Raw genomic sequence first — 19,277 nt, 5'->3', positions numbered from 1 at the left:
GAGAGAGAGAGAGAGAGAGAGAGAGAGAGAGAGAGAGAGCGCGAGAGAGAGAGAGAGAGAACGAGAGAGAGAGAGGGGATCACATCACAGTGGAGTCAGCTGTCTTAACCGTGGCTTGTGTACTGCAAACACATACCAGCTTCATCACTGTGTCTGTCACGAGACTCTGTTCCCCTTTCGGGGTCTGTCTTTACATTTATTTTGAAAGATGAAGCTCGCGATTATGGTAAGGGGCGTTACATTACCGACAAGTGCTTGGGGTGTTCGGCCAATCACAATGCACTGGGTCAGCTGGCCAATCAGAGCAGACTGCGCTTGTCGGAAGGAGGGACTTTGTAGAAAACGAAGTGTTTGAGAGAGGCGGAGCATAGAGGACCTACAATAATGTACAGTATTTGAAAAAGAATGTGTTTTTTGAACATTAAAGCATGTCAACATATTATGTTACACCAAATAATGATCTTTAAAAAAAAGCATCATATGACCCCTTTAAACCCTGCTGTTAGTTATGTTCAAGATGAACATTTATTTGACTGAATAAACTTCATTACCCATCATTTTTATAAATGTCATGTACAGTACAGTATATCAAATATGATATAACAGACTTTTAAGGAAAAACTGATATTTATATACATGTTTATGTAGTCTGATACATATATGAATAGAGTAAAACCAGTTTATTTGTTACCACAAATGTAGTACTTGCAGCATGTTTCAAAATCTACACAACGCTACGGAGCATCATATAGGACGAGAACGTGCCTGTGATGCCCCAAAATGTTGTCGTCTAGGTAGATGAAATGTCGAAATGTTGTGTAGGTAACGTTAGGTAGACGACTGTTTTCACAGCCCGCGTTTCAAACGCAATACGATCCAACAACACCAACAAACATCTGGTTCTAGTCTGCACTTTAAGCAGTGTAGCACCATCTCCACTCACTCACTTACCCTCAGTGTGACAGCTGGACGAGAGGAGGCTACTCGGCGGTCTGAAGATGTAAGGCAGGTACCGGGAGAAGCATTTCATCTTTTGACTGGATTTACTTTATACTGTACTCGTGCAGCTCACGGACGCATGAAGGAGGGGAACATGCGATGGCACAATCCCACGCTCGCTCTGTCGGATAGGAGACATCTGTGTTGCTCCCGTCGCTCGCTGGAGGATGGCTTGTTTTGCCCCAGTGTGGAGGGTGGGAGGGGTGTTTGTTGAAAGAAGCTCCTGCGTCTGTCCGCCTACTGGCCGACTTCGAATTTACCGCGTCACCCTGGAGGAGACCTCCGAGGACCTGAGGTAGTTGGGCTGTTGAGGTCAATCCTACTGCTGTGTTGTAGGCTATATTTTTTTGTTCATGCTTTTACGTCCTTATATATTGGAAACTGACATGTTAAACCGTAAATTGCGTGTTAAGTGAATATTAAATAATTTCTTTATTTTGTAACGAGCGAATTGTCCCTTTCTTATTTAGCCTACGAGTTGGAATATTATTGATTGATTGATTGATTGATTGATTGATTGATTGATTGATTGATTGATTGATTGATTGATTGATTGATTGATTGATTGTAGGGGGGAGCGGGGCGCAACGTAACACTTTTTAGCTTTCTCAGTTTGTGTAAATCCACATGGGGTTCAGAGTATAATTTTTTTATCCACAGTGATTTCACACTTGTCTAGTACAAATATGTCATTTTGTTTCTTAATTACAGCATACACTGTAAAAAAAATATATATATAGTTTTTACAAAATAATTTTGGCAGCTGTGGTTGCCAGAATAATTTTGTAAAAAAAATACAGAAAAACTGTAAACACATTTACGGCCAAAAACTGTACATTTTACAGTATTAAACTGTAATTTACAAACAAGAAAATGTTCATGTAAACCAGTCAATTCAACAATGCACACTGCTATTAAAATCTGTTTTGTACCTTTAACATACTGACAACCACCATAATAATGCAGGTGGTAAAAGAGAAAGCCACATGAAGAATCAAAGCTCATCACAAGTAGCTTCGCCACAAGAAGTAGATATACTAATATATAGAAGGTGCACAGAGTCATTCATGCAAACACAAAACACCATCATGGTAACACACATTATACTTAAATAATGCATTCAACTTTCATTAAACAACAGAAGATGTAACATAAAGCCCAAATATACATAACTAATAACAAAAACTATTAAAAAGAACATGATTATTTAAACAAAATACTTTCAAATGTGGAGTGCCATGCAGGGAATTCTGGGAATATCAGTTTACAGTTTTTGACTGTAAATTATACATTTATTTGTTATTTTTACTTCTAAAAACTGTCAAATTAACAGCATTTTCCTGTAAAATTACATGAAATGTATGGTTAGATATTTTACAGTTTTTCCCTGTATGTAGTACGGGAACTTACTGTTAACAGTTTTTTTCCATAGCGTTTTTACAAAATGTTACAGTTAAAATTACACTTATTTTTTACAGTGTAGGCCTACTATGTTTTTCTTTATTCACCCTCAAAAAATGGAAGTGAAATGTGACAACATGCCCCATATATATACAAGACAAACTGAAATATTTTGTCAATAAAATAAAATTATTAACTTTTTCAAATAAAATAATGGTGTATTTTTAAGGATTAAAAAAAAATCGAATTTCGGAGTTTGGGAATGAACACATTGCAACCATGCTTGGGACGGCCCACATAAACGAGCCAAAATCCTTTACAATTCTTGAAATAATCATTTCTGAACATTAAACATTGACAGTCAATCTTTGTGGTTTCTTTGAATTCTTTGAAAATTCATTAAAGTAAATAGTGTAAATTACATCGCTAATGTCATAGAATAGCATAGATATTGTAAATATTGTTATGCTAGAAATATTTAAACCATGTGCCTGTACCATGATGGTGGCTGAACAAACTCGGGGTTACAGGATTAGTTTTTAGTTGACAAAACCAAACCAGTCCAATCCGGCTTTGTTGGTACCATGAAGCTGATCATCAACATTCTCTGTCAACTCAGGCTTGATCCTGAGTTAATGGAGCACGTGCACATGAAAGAGTGACATCAGTAATGAACAGCCAATCACATGCCTTGAAACTGTGATTCACTTCTCGTGAGAGGAAACTGGGGGAGTGGCTTTATTGCGTCAGAGATGTGTCACTTTGCTTGAAGCTGATTGGTCAAACCGAAATTTCTGGTTTAGAGAACATAACCTGCCCCAGAGCAGGTTAGCTGTGGAGTGTAAGTTACTAAGGCAATGAATGCCGCTAAAAGCCAAGCCACTTTCATGGTACCAAAAACCCAGGATTGGTGCAAACTAAGCTGAAACTTACCTGGCTAGCCAGCTAAACCGGCTTCATGGTACAGGCCCCATGTGTGTTACAACTAACCCCACATTAGTTTGTGCCCTGCGTTCCCCTAGTTGCCAACAAAAAGAAGTTTAGAATGAAGTCAGAATTGTTAACCATTGTGCATCTCTAAGCAATAAAGTGTAGGTGTAGTTTAATTCCTGAATAAATCAGTTAGTGCACTTCAAATACCTGGAAGATGCATTTAGTTCTTGTACCAAATGGTAGGCCTACGTCCCTGTCCCAAATGCCACCCTAAACCCTCGCGGTCTTCCTCGGAGTCAGCACTTTCGTGACGTAATGCGCATCGAGGGCGCATAGCAGCCACAAAGGGGCTAAAATGACGAATGGGACACCCTATGGTCTCGTGGACTTAAAGGGTTACTCCACCCCAAAATGAAAATGTTGTCATTAATCACTTACCCCCATGTCGTTCCAAACCCGTAAAAGCTTAGTTCATCTTCAAAACACAATTTAAGATATTTTGAATGAAAACCGGGAGGCTTGTGACTGTCCCATTGACTGCCAAGTAAATAATACTGTCAAGGCCAAGAAAAGTAAGAAAGACATCGTCCATCTGCCATCAGTGGTTCAATCTGAATTTTATGAAGCGACGAGAATACTTTTTGTACGCAAAGAAAACAAAAATAACGACTTTACTCTCCAAAATGGCGCTACGGTGACGCGGAGGAGACGAATTGTTGAATAAAGTCATTATTTACAAAAAGTATTCTCACTGCTTCATAAAATTCAGATTGAACCACTGATGGCAGATAGACTATTTTGACGATGTCTTTCATACTTTTCCAGACCTTGACAGTGTTATTTACTTGGCAGTCAATGGGACAGTCACAAGCCTCCCGGTTTTCATCCAAAATATCTTAAATCGTGTTCCGAAGACGAACAAAGCTTTTATGGGTTTGGAACGACATGGGGGTTAGTGATTAATGACAAAATTTTCATTTTGGGGTGGAGTAACCCTTTATCGGACACGCACACAGTGGCCATTGTAAGTCCTCAAGACCAAGAGTGCACATGAAGTGTGCCATTTGGGACATGGCCTACAATTCATGTGCACTTGCGGTCTTGCGGACTTACAGTGACTGGCGCGTACGTGTGTCCGTTAAGTCTACGAGACAGTAGGGTATCCAATTTGTCATTTTAGCTTACAGAAGGGTGCTAAAAAAACGACCCCCATTAGCGGTCAATATGCATCCTCGATTGTGAGCTCTGCAGGAGATTTCTAGCTGACTTGTACCTGAATCAAAGCGGCATTACATCACGATAGTGCGGCCTCAGAGGATTAGTGTGCCATTTGGGACAGAGCCTTAAATATAGTGGGCGCTTTCAAAACTCTGCTTCATGAAGCTTTTGTGAATCTTTTGTTTTGAATCAGTCTTTCAGAGCTTGTGTCAAACTTGAGTTCAGCAAACGAGGCTTTGATACTGATTACTGTTTTAGACAGTATATAAGTATATATATAAATAGGCCATGTGACCTATGAGTTCATTAGCTGCATTGCTATTATAATTACTTTATTATTTTTCAAGGCATTTCATTTTCCCTTTTTCTAATCAACACGTTTCAAGCAACATGTTTATTGTTGTTATACTGAATACTGTTAACTGTAAAAAAAAATATATATATATAAATAAAAAAAATTAGTTTCAACTTAAAGTGTTTGTGCTGCCTTTAAATATTGTCTAGTCAACTCGAAATGTGAAGTGAAGATGTGAAGAAATGACAATTTGAAATTGAACACTTATTTTTTTAAGTTGAAACAACTATTTATTTATTTATTTTAACGGTTGGAATTGGACATCAAAAGTAAAGGGCACAATCTGTTCGAAGGGATTTAAACCCACAACCTTTCAGTTTCCCACCCACATCCATACAGCACAGTAGACCCAAAATATGCAATATAAATCCATTTATTCACATTAAAAAGAAAGCAAGCCTTTAAGGTAAACAATTAACAAATAACAACAAATAACACATGTTAAATTATAGAACAATATAGATAAATAAATGTGAAAATGTATGTGTCAGTTTGTGGTCATCAAATGTTTTATAGTTAATAAACATGGAAAAACAGAAATATAAATTACTCTTCTAGGACACCTGTGTGAAGCTTAGAAGTAAAAAAGACTTTAAGCAAACTAAAAAATCAGCTTAACACAAATGGTTTGTCAAAGTAATTCTCTATTGTGTGCATGTTGTTCATTACTAATACTCGTGTACACTGTAGAACACTGTAACACAGTGTGACCCAAATTAAAGTACCGTAATATGTCATATGTAGGTTACCAGTTCCATGAATTTTTAACTGCTCACAATCTCTAAATAATTTAGATATTTATACAGGAGCATACTCAAAAGCCCAGTCTAACTGGAGCACAAAATTGCACTTACTGTAATCATGTTCTTGTTGATTATTATAAAAAGAGTTCACATTAAGTTCACGCTAAGTTGAAGCTGGTTTACACCATTCTCTTGGGTTAAAGGAAGCAAATAGTGCTGTTTATCAGTATGTATTCTGAAAAACCTCCCTGTGTGTGTATCTCACAATTGTTCTGTTGCACAAGAGAAATGTAAACATGACCTTTGATGAGGTCATTGCCAGGAAGCAGCGATTCACACTTGTCTTAGTTCCTCTTTGTGACAGAATGTAATGTGTGTGCCATGCAAGCTTAGAAATGCAAGCCACAAATTCACATCTCAGCTGTACAGGATAGCATATAGCTGAGCTTCCGTGTCTGGTTTCCTTCAGAGTCTCATATGTAATTATGTCTTCTTCTTTTTTTATAGCAGAAGCTTAATCAATAGAGGGTCTCTGGGTATGCGGAAAAGGGGCCATCTGTGCCTCTCATGGATAAGCATATGAAAAGGCTAACACTCACAGCGCCAGTTTCTCCCCTCTGCGCTGCCACAACATAATGAGCTGAACACACACATTGACTTTTCCAATGGACACCCACAATGCATTTGTGTGTGTGTGTGTGTGTGTGTGTGTGAGTGAGAGAGAGAAAGCGGAAGAAAATTTCTGAAAATCAGGCAATTTAACATAGCATCATATCATTAATTTGTTACTTTGTAAATACACTTGATATATTGTAAATACACAAAGCATTCATTCATGGTGCATGTGTGTTATTTTAGTTGAGATATTGAGAGTTGTTGAAATAGTTCTTATTTTAGTTTTATATTAAATTTTTGTTGACGCTTTAGTAATTTTGTTGTCTTTTTTTGTCATTTTTAGTATTTTTAATATGTCTATGTTTTTATAATCTATCCATCCATCCATCTATCTATCTAACTATCTATCTATCTACCTATCTATCTATATATACATATATATATATTTAGTATGTATTGGATGTGCTATATTTTTATCTTATAGAACAACTGAAATCATTTTTTTTTCCTCCCCTGTAAACATACTCAAATAATATTGGCTTTATTTGCAACTTCAAAAAAATTTTTTTTTTTACAGTGCACTGTAAAAGAATATTTTTCAAAGTTATAGCCTAAATAAAATTAAGATTTTTGGAGTGTGTGTGTTAAGAAAATACTATTTCAGACTTTCTACTTCAAAATTTCATGTTTGATTAAAAGTGTTTCTTCCCATTTCTTTATAATTATTTGTGAAATTTAATAGCAATTTCTGACTTTCATTACCATTTTTATTTACTTATTTCAGTTTAGCTGAAATAAAACAAAATTTTATTCAGTTAACGTTTATCTTATTTCAAAAAACAACATTTTTTATGGTTTTAGTTTTAGTTAACTAACCCTGGTATGAGACTGAAAGAGGGTGATAGGTGTTCTGCAATTATTAATTCAAATGAAAACCTAAGCTAGATTTCTTGAGGATGGCTGTTTAGAACTCGCTACCACAATGCTACTGTGTTTTGGGTGGCTGCCAGTACATTTCTACGCTCGTTCTATTTGTAGCACGTCGCTACGTGGTTGCTAAAGTGTCCTGGGTGTTTTTTCTCATGTTGCTCTACAGTTGCTAGAGTGTTCTGGCCAATTTTAATGTGCTGTTATGTGGTTGCTAAAGTGTTCTGTTTTGTTTTTTCGTGTTCATCGTGGATGATTAAAGGCCCAAATCAAAAGAGCCTAATCACTTACTATACAAAAAGAAGTAGTAAAACAAACTACATGAGTTTAAAGTTGCGATGTACCAGAAATACCAACAGGCCTTTTTTTTCTGTATTGTGACATATATGGATTATTGAAGAAAAAAAAATGTAGGGTGGTGACTTGGTTCTATCCTACGGTGACGCATTGCTGCCACACACATATTTTTTTCCATTCAATTATGTCGTAATAACGAGATGTTTTCTCGTTTTAACGACATCTTTTCTCATAATAACAACATCTTTTCTCGTTAAAACGACATCTTTTCTCGTAATAATGACATCTTTTCTCGTTAAAACGGCATCTTTTCTCATAATAACGAGATGTTTTCTCGTTAAAGCTACATATTTTCTCGTAATAATGACATCTTTTCTCGTTAAAACGGCATATTTTCTGGTTAAAACTAGATGTTATGTCGTAAAAACGATATAATTGAGTGGGAAAAAAATATGTGTGTTGCAGCAATGCGTCACCGTACTATCCTGCTGTTTAGTTCACCCAAAATCATGTACTCACCCTCAAACTGTTCCAAATAGAAGAAGATAATCTGGAGAATGCTATGGAATGCCATTGGTACGGTAAAAAATAACTTGGAAGTCAACAGCTACCATCAATCTTTTTGTTACCAACATTCTTCAAAATATCTTCTTCTTTTTTTTTCAATGGCAGAAAGAAACTCAGTTAGTTTGGGTCAACTTGAGGGTGAGTAAATGATGAAATAAAAATATTTTTTGGGGTGAACTGTCCCTTTAACTTGATGGAGGCAGGTCTGAATACGAGCTTGTAGTTGATTATAGGAAAGGGGCAGATTAAAGCAGAGAATCTAGTATGTCAGCATAGAGAAATCTATGATTTTGAATAAAAATAAAAATAAAAGATAGAAAGAAAGACACTTGAATGAATCATTCACAGCATGCATTTACAATAGAAAAGGATTACTAAGCATATTGACATCATTTACAAGAACGCTGTAAACAACTAGAGACACTGAAGTTTTTTTTAGTGGTTCATTTTTAAATTTACTATTTTGATGAAATATCTCTATTTTTTAGATTTTATTTTAAGGATGCCAAGAAGTGAGTGTGATTTAACAGCTGACCATCAGATAAGAGTATTTGGGGGGGAAAAGTATATGTTATTTTGGTTCTCTTGGTTATCAGCTCTTAAAACAACTTGGTAATAAAATGTAGGAAAATGTGATAAAAATCTGAATTTCGCCACTGACTGCAAAAAAAAAAAATTCAACTTCAAAGTATTTTAGTGAACCAGTTTTAACGAAGCACTGAAAGTTAATAACGATGTTTGAAAGAACAATGACCTTATTGAAATTTTCACTTATACCGAATAACATAAACACAAGAATTGTAAAATTACAATAAAAATGCATATCATATATCACACTGATATATATATATATATATTTTTTTTTTAATTTCCACAACACTTCACAACAAAAGTTAAGCAATAGAAAACTAATATTTAATATAACTGTATATACAGTAAATGTGCTGCAAAATTTTTGTAATTAAATCATTTCGATTTTTATCGCATGAAAAACACAATTTAATGCTATCGTTCTGACTTGACATCAACAAAGTATAAAAATATACACTGGTGTATTTTCACCAAACAAGTTCTTCACTTACAAGTGTGGACACTTGAATGTCATAAATAAATAATCATATAACACTATAGCAATAGTTTTCTATCAACTTCGAGATAGAATCCACTTAAGCAACATTTATACATGCTTAATACAAAGGTAGCTGATTAGTAATTCAGACTAGTAACTAGTACACTGTGACTAAAAACAGCAGTCATCTCTAATCTGAAAGAAGAGGACTGTTTTAAAAAATATATGCATAATAAACTGCATCAGTACCTTCCAGTCCAGTAGCAGGCGTTTTGGTTCAGGTCGTAGGTCAGAGCAGATGCTGTGAGCATCCAAACTTAAGAACTGAACTCCGTGGGCTGAATATACAACAGACACCCTTGGAATTCAGTTCTCAAAGCCAAGAGCTCCATTCAAATCTACTGTGAATGCATCAAGCAGGTGATTTTACTTGACCTAAGCAAAATGAAAATGTCACTTAATGGTACAATGCCAATAAAAATCACCTAGATCATTTCTCATATGTGATAAGATTAGTGTTATTTAAAATGTGTCACACAACTACTTTGTCTCTGGTGTAGCGGGATTTTTGGTTTCATGATTCCAGCATTTCTTTGTTTGTTCAAGAACATTTTCTTTCAGATGCATCCTACTAGTATTTGTCAAGCTCAGTACAACTTCCTTGCAAGAATCCAATAAAGCTAAGATCCCTGATAAAGTATGGTTTAAATAATGTTTACAGTTGATTGGATTTTAATTACGTTTGTTTAGATCATTCATGCTGACTTTTATTTCTCGTGCGCGTATGTTATCATTACAGTTTGTCAAAAGAATTTCTACCGCAAACAAATGTTGTGATATGATTGACATCATTTTTACTGCGACTTATTGTCTTTTCTTAAAGTGCCACACAAGAATTCTCCGTTTCAAAAAACTGTTAAATCCCGTTTAACAATGTAAAAAGTTTGGGCCCTGTAAGATTTTTGAGGATAAAGAACAGCTTATTATTTTAAATAGTAATCTTTTGTAACATGATAATAGTCTTTACTGTAACTTTTCTGATTAATGAATGCATCAAAATAACATCAATAGTATACACATACAATCAGTTGACTTCTTTCAAAACTAAATCTTACTGACCCTAAACTTTTGAACTGTAGTATGTATAAAACTATTGAAAAAATACCTCACAAATTGCTTCAAGTGTAACTAAATGATGTGTTTTACTTCAACATTTATTGGTATCCATCTTGCTCAAAGTGCAAAGATAGCCATAATTGCACAACACGCAGCCCATGATAATATAGACCCACGTCACACCACCAACAGCACATGCTGGTGCAATCATGTTTCATGGATAAAGGTTGATCGAATAACATTAATTTTCCATCAGTAGTCTGTTATTGCAGACTAGGCTACGTGTAAGCGACGTTGGTGTTGAGAAAACCCCAACCGCCAGAGGAGGAGGAAATGTTGGTTAAGTATTTAATGCACCATTTCCGCTCTGTAAAGTCCGTGGGTTGAGACGGGGAAATCCTAACCCTGTTCGGTTTGCCAATCAAGAGTGCGAGATCTCGTCTTTGCTAACCGTCATATGGCTGTTATTAGACGAACTTTTTTTCACTTTCCTTATACATACAAGAGTCTTTTTCGGCCCAGTTTCCAAGGGTACCAAAACAATGCCAAATATCAGACCTCCTGCTCTGGAGATCGTTCTGGTTTTCGTGCTTTAACGCATTTCCTTGCCCGTATACGAGAATGCGCTGTGCATTGTGTTTCCTTCGGTTTATTTTTCAACAATAACTAATGAATTCTAAAAGCATTTCCACTGAAAGTAGGCCGAACGTTTAATGTGTTTCTTTACCGTTACAACAGCGCAGCATGGCTGTAAACGTCAGAAATCATTTTGCACATCCTGAAATGTCCTGTAATGACTTTTCTTTAGTTGTTTTTATCGTGTGTTATGACATCAGCCATCATGATTTTTCGTAACTCTCTCTCTATATATATATATATGTATATAACTCTCTCTCTCTCTCTCTCTCTCTCTATATATATATATATATATACATGTATATAACTCAATTCAATTCAAAAATTGCTTTATTGGCATGAATGTAAATGATACAATATTGCCAAAGCTTAGTATACATGTACAAAAATTAAAAATAATAAGATAATAACAATATTAATAACTAAATGAACATCACTGTAATATAATGGAATATTATAACATCTTAGAAGTAGTCAACTGTAACAAACTATAACATGTGAGCATTTGATACCACAGTTTTTAACTTACATAGAAACACATACATACTTTGGATCACTGTGGTGGACGGTAGGGTAACACACTGAGGTCTCTCTCTCTCTCTCTCTCTCTCTCTCTCTCTCTCTCTATATATATATATATATATATAACTGTATTGTAATCTATTCAAACTCTACAGGGTATGGCCACATCAATATTTCCTGGACATGTATCAAGTATGTTCCTGGCACCAGTCATTGTGATTTTCTATGAAAATCCCTTTTAATCTTGAGCATAATCTTTGTTTGGGAAATCAGCAGGAAAAAACATAGCCTCTAAGAAACCAGGTGGCTAAAAGGGAATTTCTATTTGACCCAGAATGAACTAACAGCTAACACTCCCGTTGATGGCCATCTCACCGGAACGCTTTGTTCAACCTTTAAAAAAATGTCAAACAAACAAACGAACGAATAAATACATTTCATATCATTTATTTAAATAATACATTTCTCTGTTCATTTATTTAATTTCATTATTTAACATTTTATTTATATGAATTGAACCTAACTGAATTGAATTGTTTAATAAAATTAATTGTTTTCAGTTTAGTTCTCATTTTAAGACATTTTACATACAAGTAATTAATTTATTTATTGGTGACTTTGCACATTTTTTTTAAAGCATAGCCTAATTTTAGCCATACGAAAACGCTCTCTATCTGTCAGTCATATTGCTTATTTTAAAATGTCTTGTGTTTTAAATATAGGTCGTGTGACTGATGGCATTGCTTTTAACTTTCAATAAAAATGACACCGGACCAGTCGTTTTGAAGAAGACCGTTCCATCATCATCAGGCTTTATCGTATCCAGGAAGAAAGAACGTTTCTCCTACTCCGATTGGTCGAGGATAAGTTTCTACTGCTCTGATTGGCCAGAAGAGAGTCTCGTTTGCTCTGATTGGTGAAAGCGTGCGCGTGCAAGATCATGCGCTCTTGTTGTCTTACAGTAGCCGAATAGCTTTTACTCTTCTGTCGAAGCGAACTTGATCTAAATCATCAGATATTTTGCGGTTTTTTGTCAGTATCACAATCGCCAAGGGTTGAGGAGAACTGCACAAAGGCTCCTGCATCCGTTTAGCCTGCTTTTCTTATAAACAAACATGAATCAGTATCTATTTGTTCTTCTTTCTTTCGTGCATGTATTGGCGGATCCGGATTTTGCCAAACTTGATGGTGCCCCGCCTTCTAAAATAGGTAGGCCAAAATGTACATGATATGAATTATTCTGCAATAAAAGGCACTGTAATACAGTCTGATGTCGTGTTTGCAGCTGTTGTTGGAGCTGGAATCGGAGGAACCGCTACAGCTCACTTCCTTAGGCAACATTTCGGACCGGAAGTGAGCATTGATGTATTCGAGAAAGGGTCAGTCGGGGGTCGTCTGGCTACAGTCACTGTGAACCACCAAGACTACGAGTCCGGTGGATCCATCATTCATTCCCTCAACCTGCACATGCAAGACTTTGTCCAGCAACTGGGTTAGCTGCATTCATTCATACCCTTACCAAAAAGTAGTATACTTCAAGTTTATTTTAGGAAGTATACTTTCCTATTTTTTGTTTAAAAGAAGTATACTAATAGCACACTTGAATAAACTTCTTTTTCGTAAGGGTATTGCTAAAATGTAACATTTAGTAATTATTGACTTTAATGCTGGGTATGAGCAGTAGTCTTGGCAGAGACTTCTTATATTTCTCGTATTTACAGTAAGGGGGTTTGTTTTCAAATCTTTCTGTTTTCTTCAGTGCTTTTTGCTGTCTCTCATGTTACCCGTCCACAGGGCTGAAGTACCGAAAGAGTGTGGCTGGGAAAACAGCAGTGTTCAATGGAGACGAGTTTATTTTGGAGGAGACGGATTGGTACCTGTTGGATTTGTTTCGCTTGTGGTGGCGCTATGGGATCAGCTTCATCCGCCTGCAGATGTGGGTGGAGGAGATCATGGAGAAGTTTATGAGGTGAGGGAAAGGCTGTAGAACCAGTCCATCGAACGAATGCTCCACAGGTTTGCGCAAAACCTGATGGTCTGTGTTATCTAGCATGTTTTGAGAGTGTTCCAAATGGAGGAAAGCAAGGAAATCTGACCTTTTGTACAAAGGAGTTGTGAATGATCAATAGCTACATTAGATGCATCCAAATAATCCTTTTATAATCTGATCAACATGACAAAAATTGTATGTAGATTCTTGAATTGGGGAACCTTGACGCGTCTTACCATCATCCTCTCTTCCTCTCTTTTGCGCGTTTGCTTTAAAGGGGTCATATGATGCGATTGACATTTTTCCTTTCTCTTTGAAGTGTAACAAGCTCTTGGTGCATAAAGAAGATCTGTAAAGTTGCAAAGACTAAAGTCTCAAATCCAAAGAGATATTCTTTATAAAAGTTAAGAGTCAGCCACGCCTACCTAAAATGGTTCGTTCTAACACGCCCCCACATATCTACGTCACGATGTGGGAAGATTTGCATAACGCTGCCCAAATGTTCACGCAAAGAAAGAAGGACTAACTTTTATTCTGGCTGTAGTATTGTTGCTGCCGCCATGTCGTGAAGGCGCTGTGTGATTCGTTGTGAAAGCGAAACTGCTTTGTTTGGCCTTCCAAAAGAGGACGATATCTGCTTCGTCATGCCTGGAGCTGATCCGTGCTGGTCGCTGAGGAAATACATCAACTTCGCGATGTGGATCGCCGGATCGTCTTTCACCGTGGATGAAGCGGAGTCCAGCCCGGGGTCGTCACATGTGGTTGCCGCAAGCCCACCCGACCGCCGCTAACTCTAGCCCGCTGTGTGTTTTGTTGTGAAAGTGAAACTACTTTGTTTGGTCTTCCAAAAGAGGACACGACTAGAAATCAGTGGTTAAGTTGTATTTACAACACTGTTCCAGAACAGTTCAACCCAAATATTCAGATGTGTGCAGCACATTTTATGAAGGACAGTTTCCTGATCCTGTGAGAGTAGACTACAATGCCAGCTGTTCTGACTCACAGACTGTTAAGGAAGTTTTTTATATTTAAAGGATTTGCCACTGATGAATCACACTCGAGTTTTGAGCAGTGTAGAGTAGCACTTGTTGTTTGTCATTTCTCCGATCACAAATGCAGACATGGTTTTATGTTTACGCGGCGCGATGCAACACAACGCGTAAAAAGACAGTATAAGGCATTATAATCAGTAATTATGTCCCCACTGGATGCAACGAATGCCTCGTTTATAATGGGTTTTAATGTTTTTGTCTCGTCACTCCGGCCGGGACATGGCATCAACAGTATGGTAGAGGCGTAACATTTGCGTCACACGCTTGAGGTATTCGGCCAATCACAACGCACTGGATAGCTGGCCAAACCACCTCGCTTTTCAGACCGATGAGTTTTGTAAAAATCGATGTGTTTCAGAAAGGCGGGGCATAGAGGAGAAACAGTAATGTACAGTATGTGGAAAATAATGTGTTTTTTGAACCTTAAACCGCATAAACACATTTCATTACACAAAATACACAAAATAATGTTCTTTTTAGCAGCATCATATGACCCCTTTAACACATTCTGCTGTCCGTTTTCTGCCAGAATCTATAAATACCAGGCCCATGGCTATGCCTTCAGTTCAGTAGAAGAGCTGCTGCACTCTCTTGGGGGTTCAGGATTTATCAACATGACCCGCCGCTCGCTTTCCGAGTCTCTGTTAGAGTTGGGCGTCTCCCAGCGCTTCATTGATGAAGTCATAGCCCCCATCATGAGGGTCAACTACGGCCAGAACATCAGCATCCCTGCGTTTGTTGGTATGCACAGCACATCCTTTATAGGTTATTAGAATGATACACTGAATTTTTTTAATAATTAAGAAAAAAAAAACCTGACTGTTTTGTTGATTGGTTTCAATACATTTCAAGTTTTATTTAAAACGAGAAGAAAAAAAAAAGAATCACGTTTTCATGATTTGACACCTTTATTTATCTTATGAGGCATCAAGGAGAAGAGAAAGTTCAGAATGATCCTGAAACAAAGTACATAGTTAATACTCATAAATTCATCTGGCCATCTTAGTTGTCTTCTCACCACCCAGTTTCATGTCTGTTCTGAGTCGTCTGCTTCTCTTTGACAGGTGCTGTGTCTCTAGCTGGGGCACAGGCCAATCTCTGGGCTGTGGAGGGAGGAAACAAGCTGGTTTGCTCGAGACTGCTTAAACTATCAAAAGCTAATCTCATCCAAAGTCCAGTTACAAATATTACCCTCCGATCAACAGGTATTCGACGTAACCGTCAGTTAAAAAATACAAGTATTGTGAAAACCAAGTTGAACTGTGTTCATCTGGACCTTTAAATGGCTGTATCTAACAAATCTTAGTAGTCACAGCATGTCACTTTGTCCCAATTTTTCCTTTTTTGATGCAAGATGCAAAAAAGGTTGCATGTCTGCTTGTCTGCCAGATGTTTGGTGAAGGCGAACAGCAGTGTGGTCTCAGGCGGCGGTAATGCGTGGGACGTTTTCTCCATTACTGACCAGCTTGATGCTTCTGTGAGCTCACTTGTCATGAGCTAATGTGATGAAGTGAAAACGTTGTGTGGAAAGACGTGAGCGTAATTCTCCATTTGTTTAGGATTTTTTTTTATGTTTGCTGAAGGAGTCTTATAGTTTCACGATTGCAATTGATCTTGTGCTTGTGTAATGTCACTGGGCAAGGAAAAGTATTAGCAGAATTTTTAGCTTTGGAATCTATTTATTATGATGGCTTGACTTTCACATTTCAATAAATAATGGCTTATGGTCATCTCTAAATAACAATTCTGAATTCTGCTTCAAATCTGGTATTTCTACACAATTTTAATTGAGTGGTCCTGAACAATTTTCTTCTTATATATATATATATATATATTAGTTGTACGATATTTTTGTTTTTCAAAGAAGTCTCTTAAGCTCACCAAGGCTACATTTATATAAAATACAAAAAAATATATTTAGTAATATTTAGAATTCTATTTTCTAGAGTCTAGACCATCTCACACACTCTTGTTTTCTACTATAATTAAAAATATCATTTATTCCTATAATGGCAAAGCTGAGTTTTCAGCATCATTACTCCAGTCTTCAGTGTCACATGATCCTTCAGAAATCATCATGCTGATTTGCTGCTCAAGAAACATTTTCAATTATTACCACGTGATGCATGATATTGGATTTTTGCTGATATCCGATATGCCGATAATTTTCAACTCATTTTGGCTTATGCCGATACCGATATTTAAAATTTTGTTTCGTTTTTCAACAAGAACTTATTTGTTAGAATTAAATAAACATATTTTATAATGACAGTACACTGAAGATTTGAAAATAACTATAAATAAAATATATATTAAAATCACTGCATTTTTGTTTTCCAGAAAGATGCAGTGGTAACCTAAACATTTCATTTTAAGATTTAACATTTGTAAAGGGTCTAAAGCAAAAGAGTTGTAAAAATTCTGAAAATCTTTTAGCGCTCATAATTTGTTTAAAAAATATAACATAACACATTAATAAATAAATCAGTATATAAAATTATAAAAAATTATTTCATGTAAGCTATAGCTTCTGACCTTTAAATCAAAACATACTCATGATTTTATGGCATCAATTACTGCTTTATTTAATCAGAAACACAGTCTAAATATTATTTGTGTATTTTGCTTTCATTTTATTAGAAGTAGGCCAACAGCGCCCCCTAAGGAATTGAAACTTCTTCTTACTGAGCGGGTATTAGGACCCGGGGAGGCTGCGCTGCACGTGCTATTAACTGTTTACTCTATCACACACCGAACATGTCATTCTGTACATGCATTCTCAGATTAAATGCAGAGATCCAAAACAGTAATCCAATCACCATTCAGGCAAAACTTTGCTTCAAGAATGAGCCACAATGCTGACCTGATCTAATTGCACTGTTGACTTGATCTCATCTCTAGTACACCCTGAGCACATGTGAGGGAATGTATTCATCTTATCGGCAAGTCATATCAGCATAATTTTTCATATCGGGCCGACGCCGATATTTACATTTAAAGCCATTATAATGGCTTATGGTCATCTCTAAATAACAATTCTGAATTCTGCTTCAAATCTGGTATTTCTACACAATTTTAATTGAGTGGTCCTGAACAATTTTCTTCTTATATATATATATATATTAGTTGTACGATATTTTTGTTTTTCAAAGAAGTCTCTTAAGCTCACCAAGGCTACATTTATATAAAATACAAAAAAATATATTTAGTAATATTTAGAATTCTATTTTCTAGAGTCTAGACCATCTCACACACTCTTGTTTTCTACTATAATTAAAAATATCATTTATTCCTATAATGGCAAAGCTGAGTTTTCAGCATCATTACTCCAGTCTTCAGTGTCACATGATCCTTCAGAAATCATCATGCTGATTTGCTGCTCAAGAAACATTTTCAATTATTACCACGTGATGCATGATATTGGATTTTTGCTGATATCCGATATGCCGATAATTTTCAACTCATTTTGGCTTATGCCGATACCGATATTTAAAATTTTGTTTCGTTTTTCAACAAGAACTTATTTGTTAGAATTAAATAAACAATAATAAAGTTATTTTATAATGACAGTACACTGAAGATTTGAAAATAACTATAAATAAAATATATATTAAAATCACTGCATTTTTGTTTTCCAGAAAGATGCAGTGGTAACCTAAACATTTCATTTTAAGATTTAACATTTGTAAAGGGTCTAAAGCAAAAGAGTTGTAAAAATTCTGAAAATCTTTTAGCGCTCATAATTTGTTTAAAAAATATAACATAACACATTAATAAATAAATCAGTATATAAAATTATAAAAAATTATTTCATGTAAGCTATAGCTTCTGACCTTTAAATCAAAACATACTCATGATTTTATGGCATCAATTACTGCTTTATTTAATCAGAAACACAGTCTAAATATTATTTGTGTATTTTGCTTTCATTTTATTAGAAGTAGGCCAACAGCGCCCCCTAAGGAATTGAAACTTCTTCTTACTGAGCGGGTATTAGGACCCGGGGAGGCTGCGCTGCACGTGCTATTAACTGTTTACTCTATCACACACCGAACATGTCATTCTGTACATGCATTCTCAGATTAAATGCAGAGATCCAAAACAGTAATCCAATCACCATTCAGGCAAAACTTTGCTTCAAGAATGAGCCACAATGCTGACCTGATCTAATTGCACTGTTGACTTGATCTCATCTCTAGTACACCCTGAGCACATGTGAGGGAATGTATTCATCTTATCGGCAAGTCATATCAGCATAATTTTTCATATCGGGCCGACGCCGATATTTACATTTAAAGCCATTATCGGCCGATTCCGATATTGGTCCGATAATATCGTGCATCCCTATGTAATACCAGTGTTGAAAACAGTTGTGCTGCTCAATATTCTTGTTGAAACAGTGATATCGTTTTTTTTCCAGATTCTTTGATGGATAAAAAGTTCAGAGGAACAACATAAAAAAAAAACGGAAAGGTGTAACAATGTAAAATTTTTACGGTCACTTTTTTGATAAATTTAATGCATCATTGCTGAATAAAAGCACTGATTTTCTTTAAAGCAAACAAGAACAGAAACAAAAACAAACTGTATAACCTTTAAAATGTTAGTTATTATATATTTTTTAACTAAAGTGTATATTCTTTTCCTTGAGAATGGACCAGAAATATGGTTGATACATCTAAATGTTTGTTCATGCTCTATAGCTTAAGGCATTGTTACAATGCAAGCATTTCATAAGCATTCCTGTTTTTAAAATTATTCAATATATTATGCAAAGTGGATCATTATAAAATACTTAATTCAAATGATTTTATACATACATATCTACATGTCTATA

General features: G+C 35.9%; 2 protein-coding genes across 2 annotated transcripts in view; one reads left to right on the top strand and one right to left on the bottom strand.

Annotated features, from left to right (window-relative positions):
* Positions 1 to 1,161, bottom strand: part of LOC107581916 (serine/threonine-protein phosphatase 2A 55 kDa regulatory subunit B beta isoform-like) — a 78,273-nt gene extending 77,112 nt beyond the window's left edge. Inside the window, exon 1 of the mRNA XM_016267603.1 lies at positions 952 to 1,161. Coding sequence (XP_016123089.1) covers positions 952 to 1,030 — 79 coding nt within the window. The 5' untranslated portion in view covers positions 1,031 to 1,161. The remainder of the gene's footprint in view (positions 1 to 951) is intronic.
* Positions 1,162 to 12,307: 11,146 nt separating this feature from the next.
* On the top strand, positions 12,308 to 15,941 carry LOC107581983 (prenylcysteine oxidase-like). The gene is made up of 6 exons (XM_016267677.1): positions 12,308 to 12,607; positions 12,684 to 12,890; positions 13,193 to 13,367; positions 14,970 to 15,181; positions 15,505 to 15,664; positions 15,830 to 15,941. The coding sequence occupies exons 1-6, from the start codon at positions 12,514 to 12,516 to the stop codon at positions 15,939 to 15,941; spliced, it is 960 nt and encodes a 319-aa protein (XP_016123163.1). The 5' UTR covers positions 12,308 to 12,513.
* The last annotated feature ends 3,336 nt before the right edge of the window (positions 15,942 to 19,277 follow it).

The sequence above is a fragment of the Sinocyclocheilus grahami genome, unplaced genomic scaffold (assembly GCF_001515645.1).
Source record: "Sinocyclocheilus grahami isolate Dianchi unplaced genomic scaffold, SAMN03320097.WGS_v1.1 scaffold39.1, whole genome shotgun sequence".
NCBI lineage: Eukaryota > Metazoa > Chordata > Actinopteri > Cypriniformes > Cyprinidae > Sinocyclocheilus > Sinocyclocheilus grahami.
Note: the sequence above shows the minus strand (reverse complement) of the source record. Positions and strands in the feature narration are given on the sequence as shown.

Bases quoted from the DNA above. Each gene is read 5' to 3' on its own strand.
- LOC107581983 (XM_016267677.1), top strand. From the start codon at position 12,514: ATGAATCAGTATCTATTTGTTCTTCTTTCTTTCGTGCATGTATTGGCG. The intron at 12,608-12,683 runs GTAGGCCAAAAT...TCGTGTTTGCAG, and splicing joins TGCCCCGCCTTCTAAAATAG to CTGTTGTTGGAGCTGGAATC. The intron at 15,182-15,504 runs GTATGCACAGCA...TCTCTTTGACAG, and splicing joins CAGCATCCCTGCGTTTGTTG to GTGCTGTGTCTCTAGCTGGG.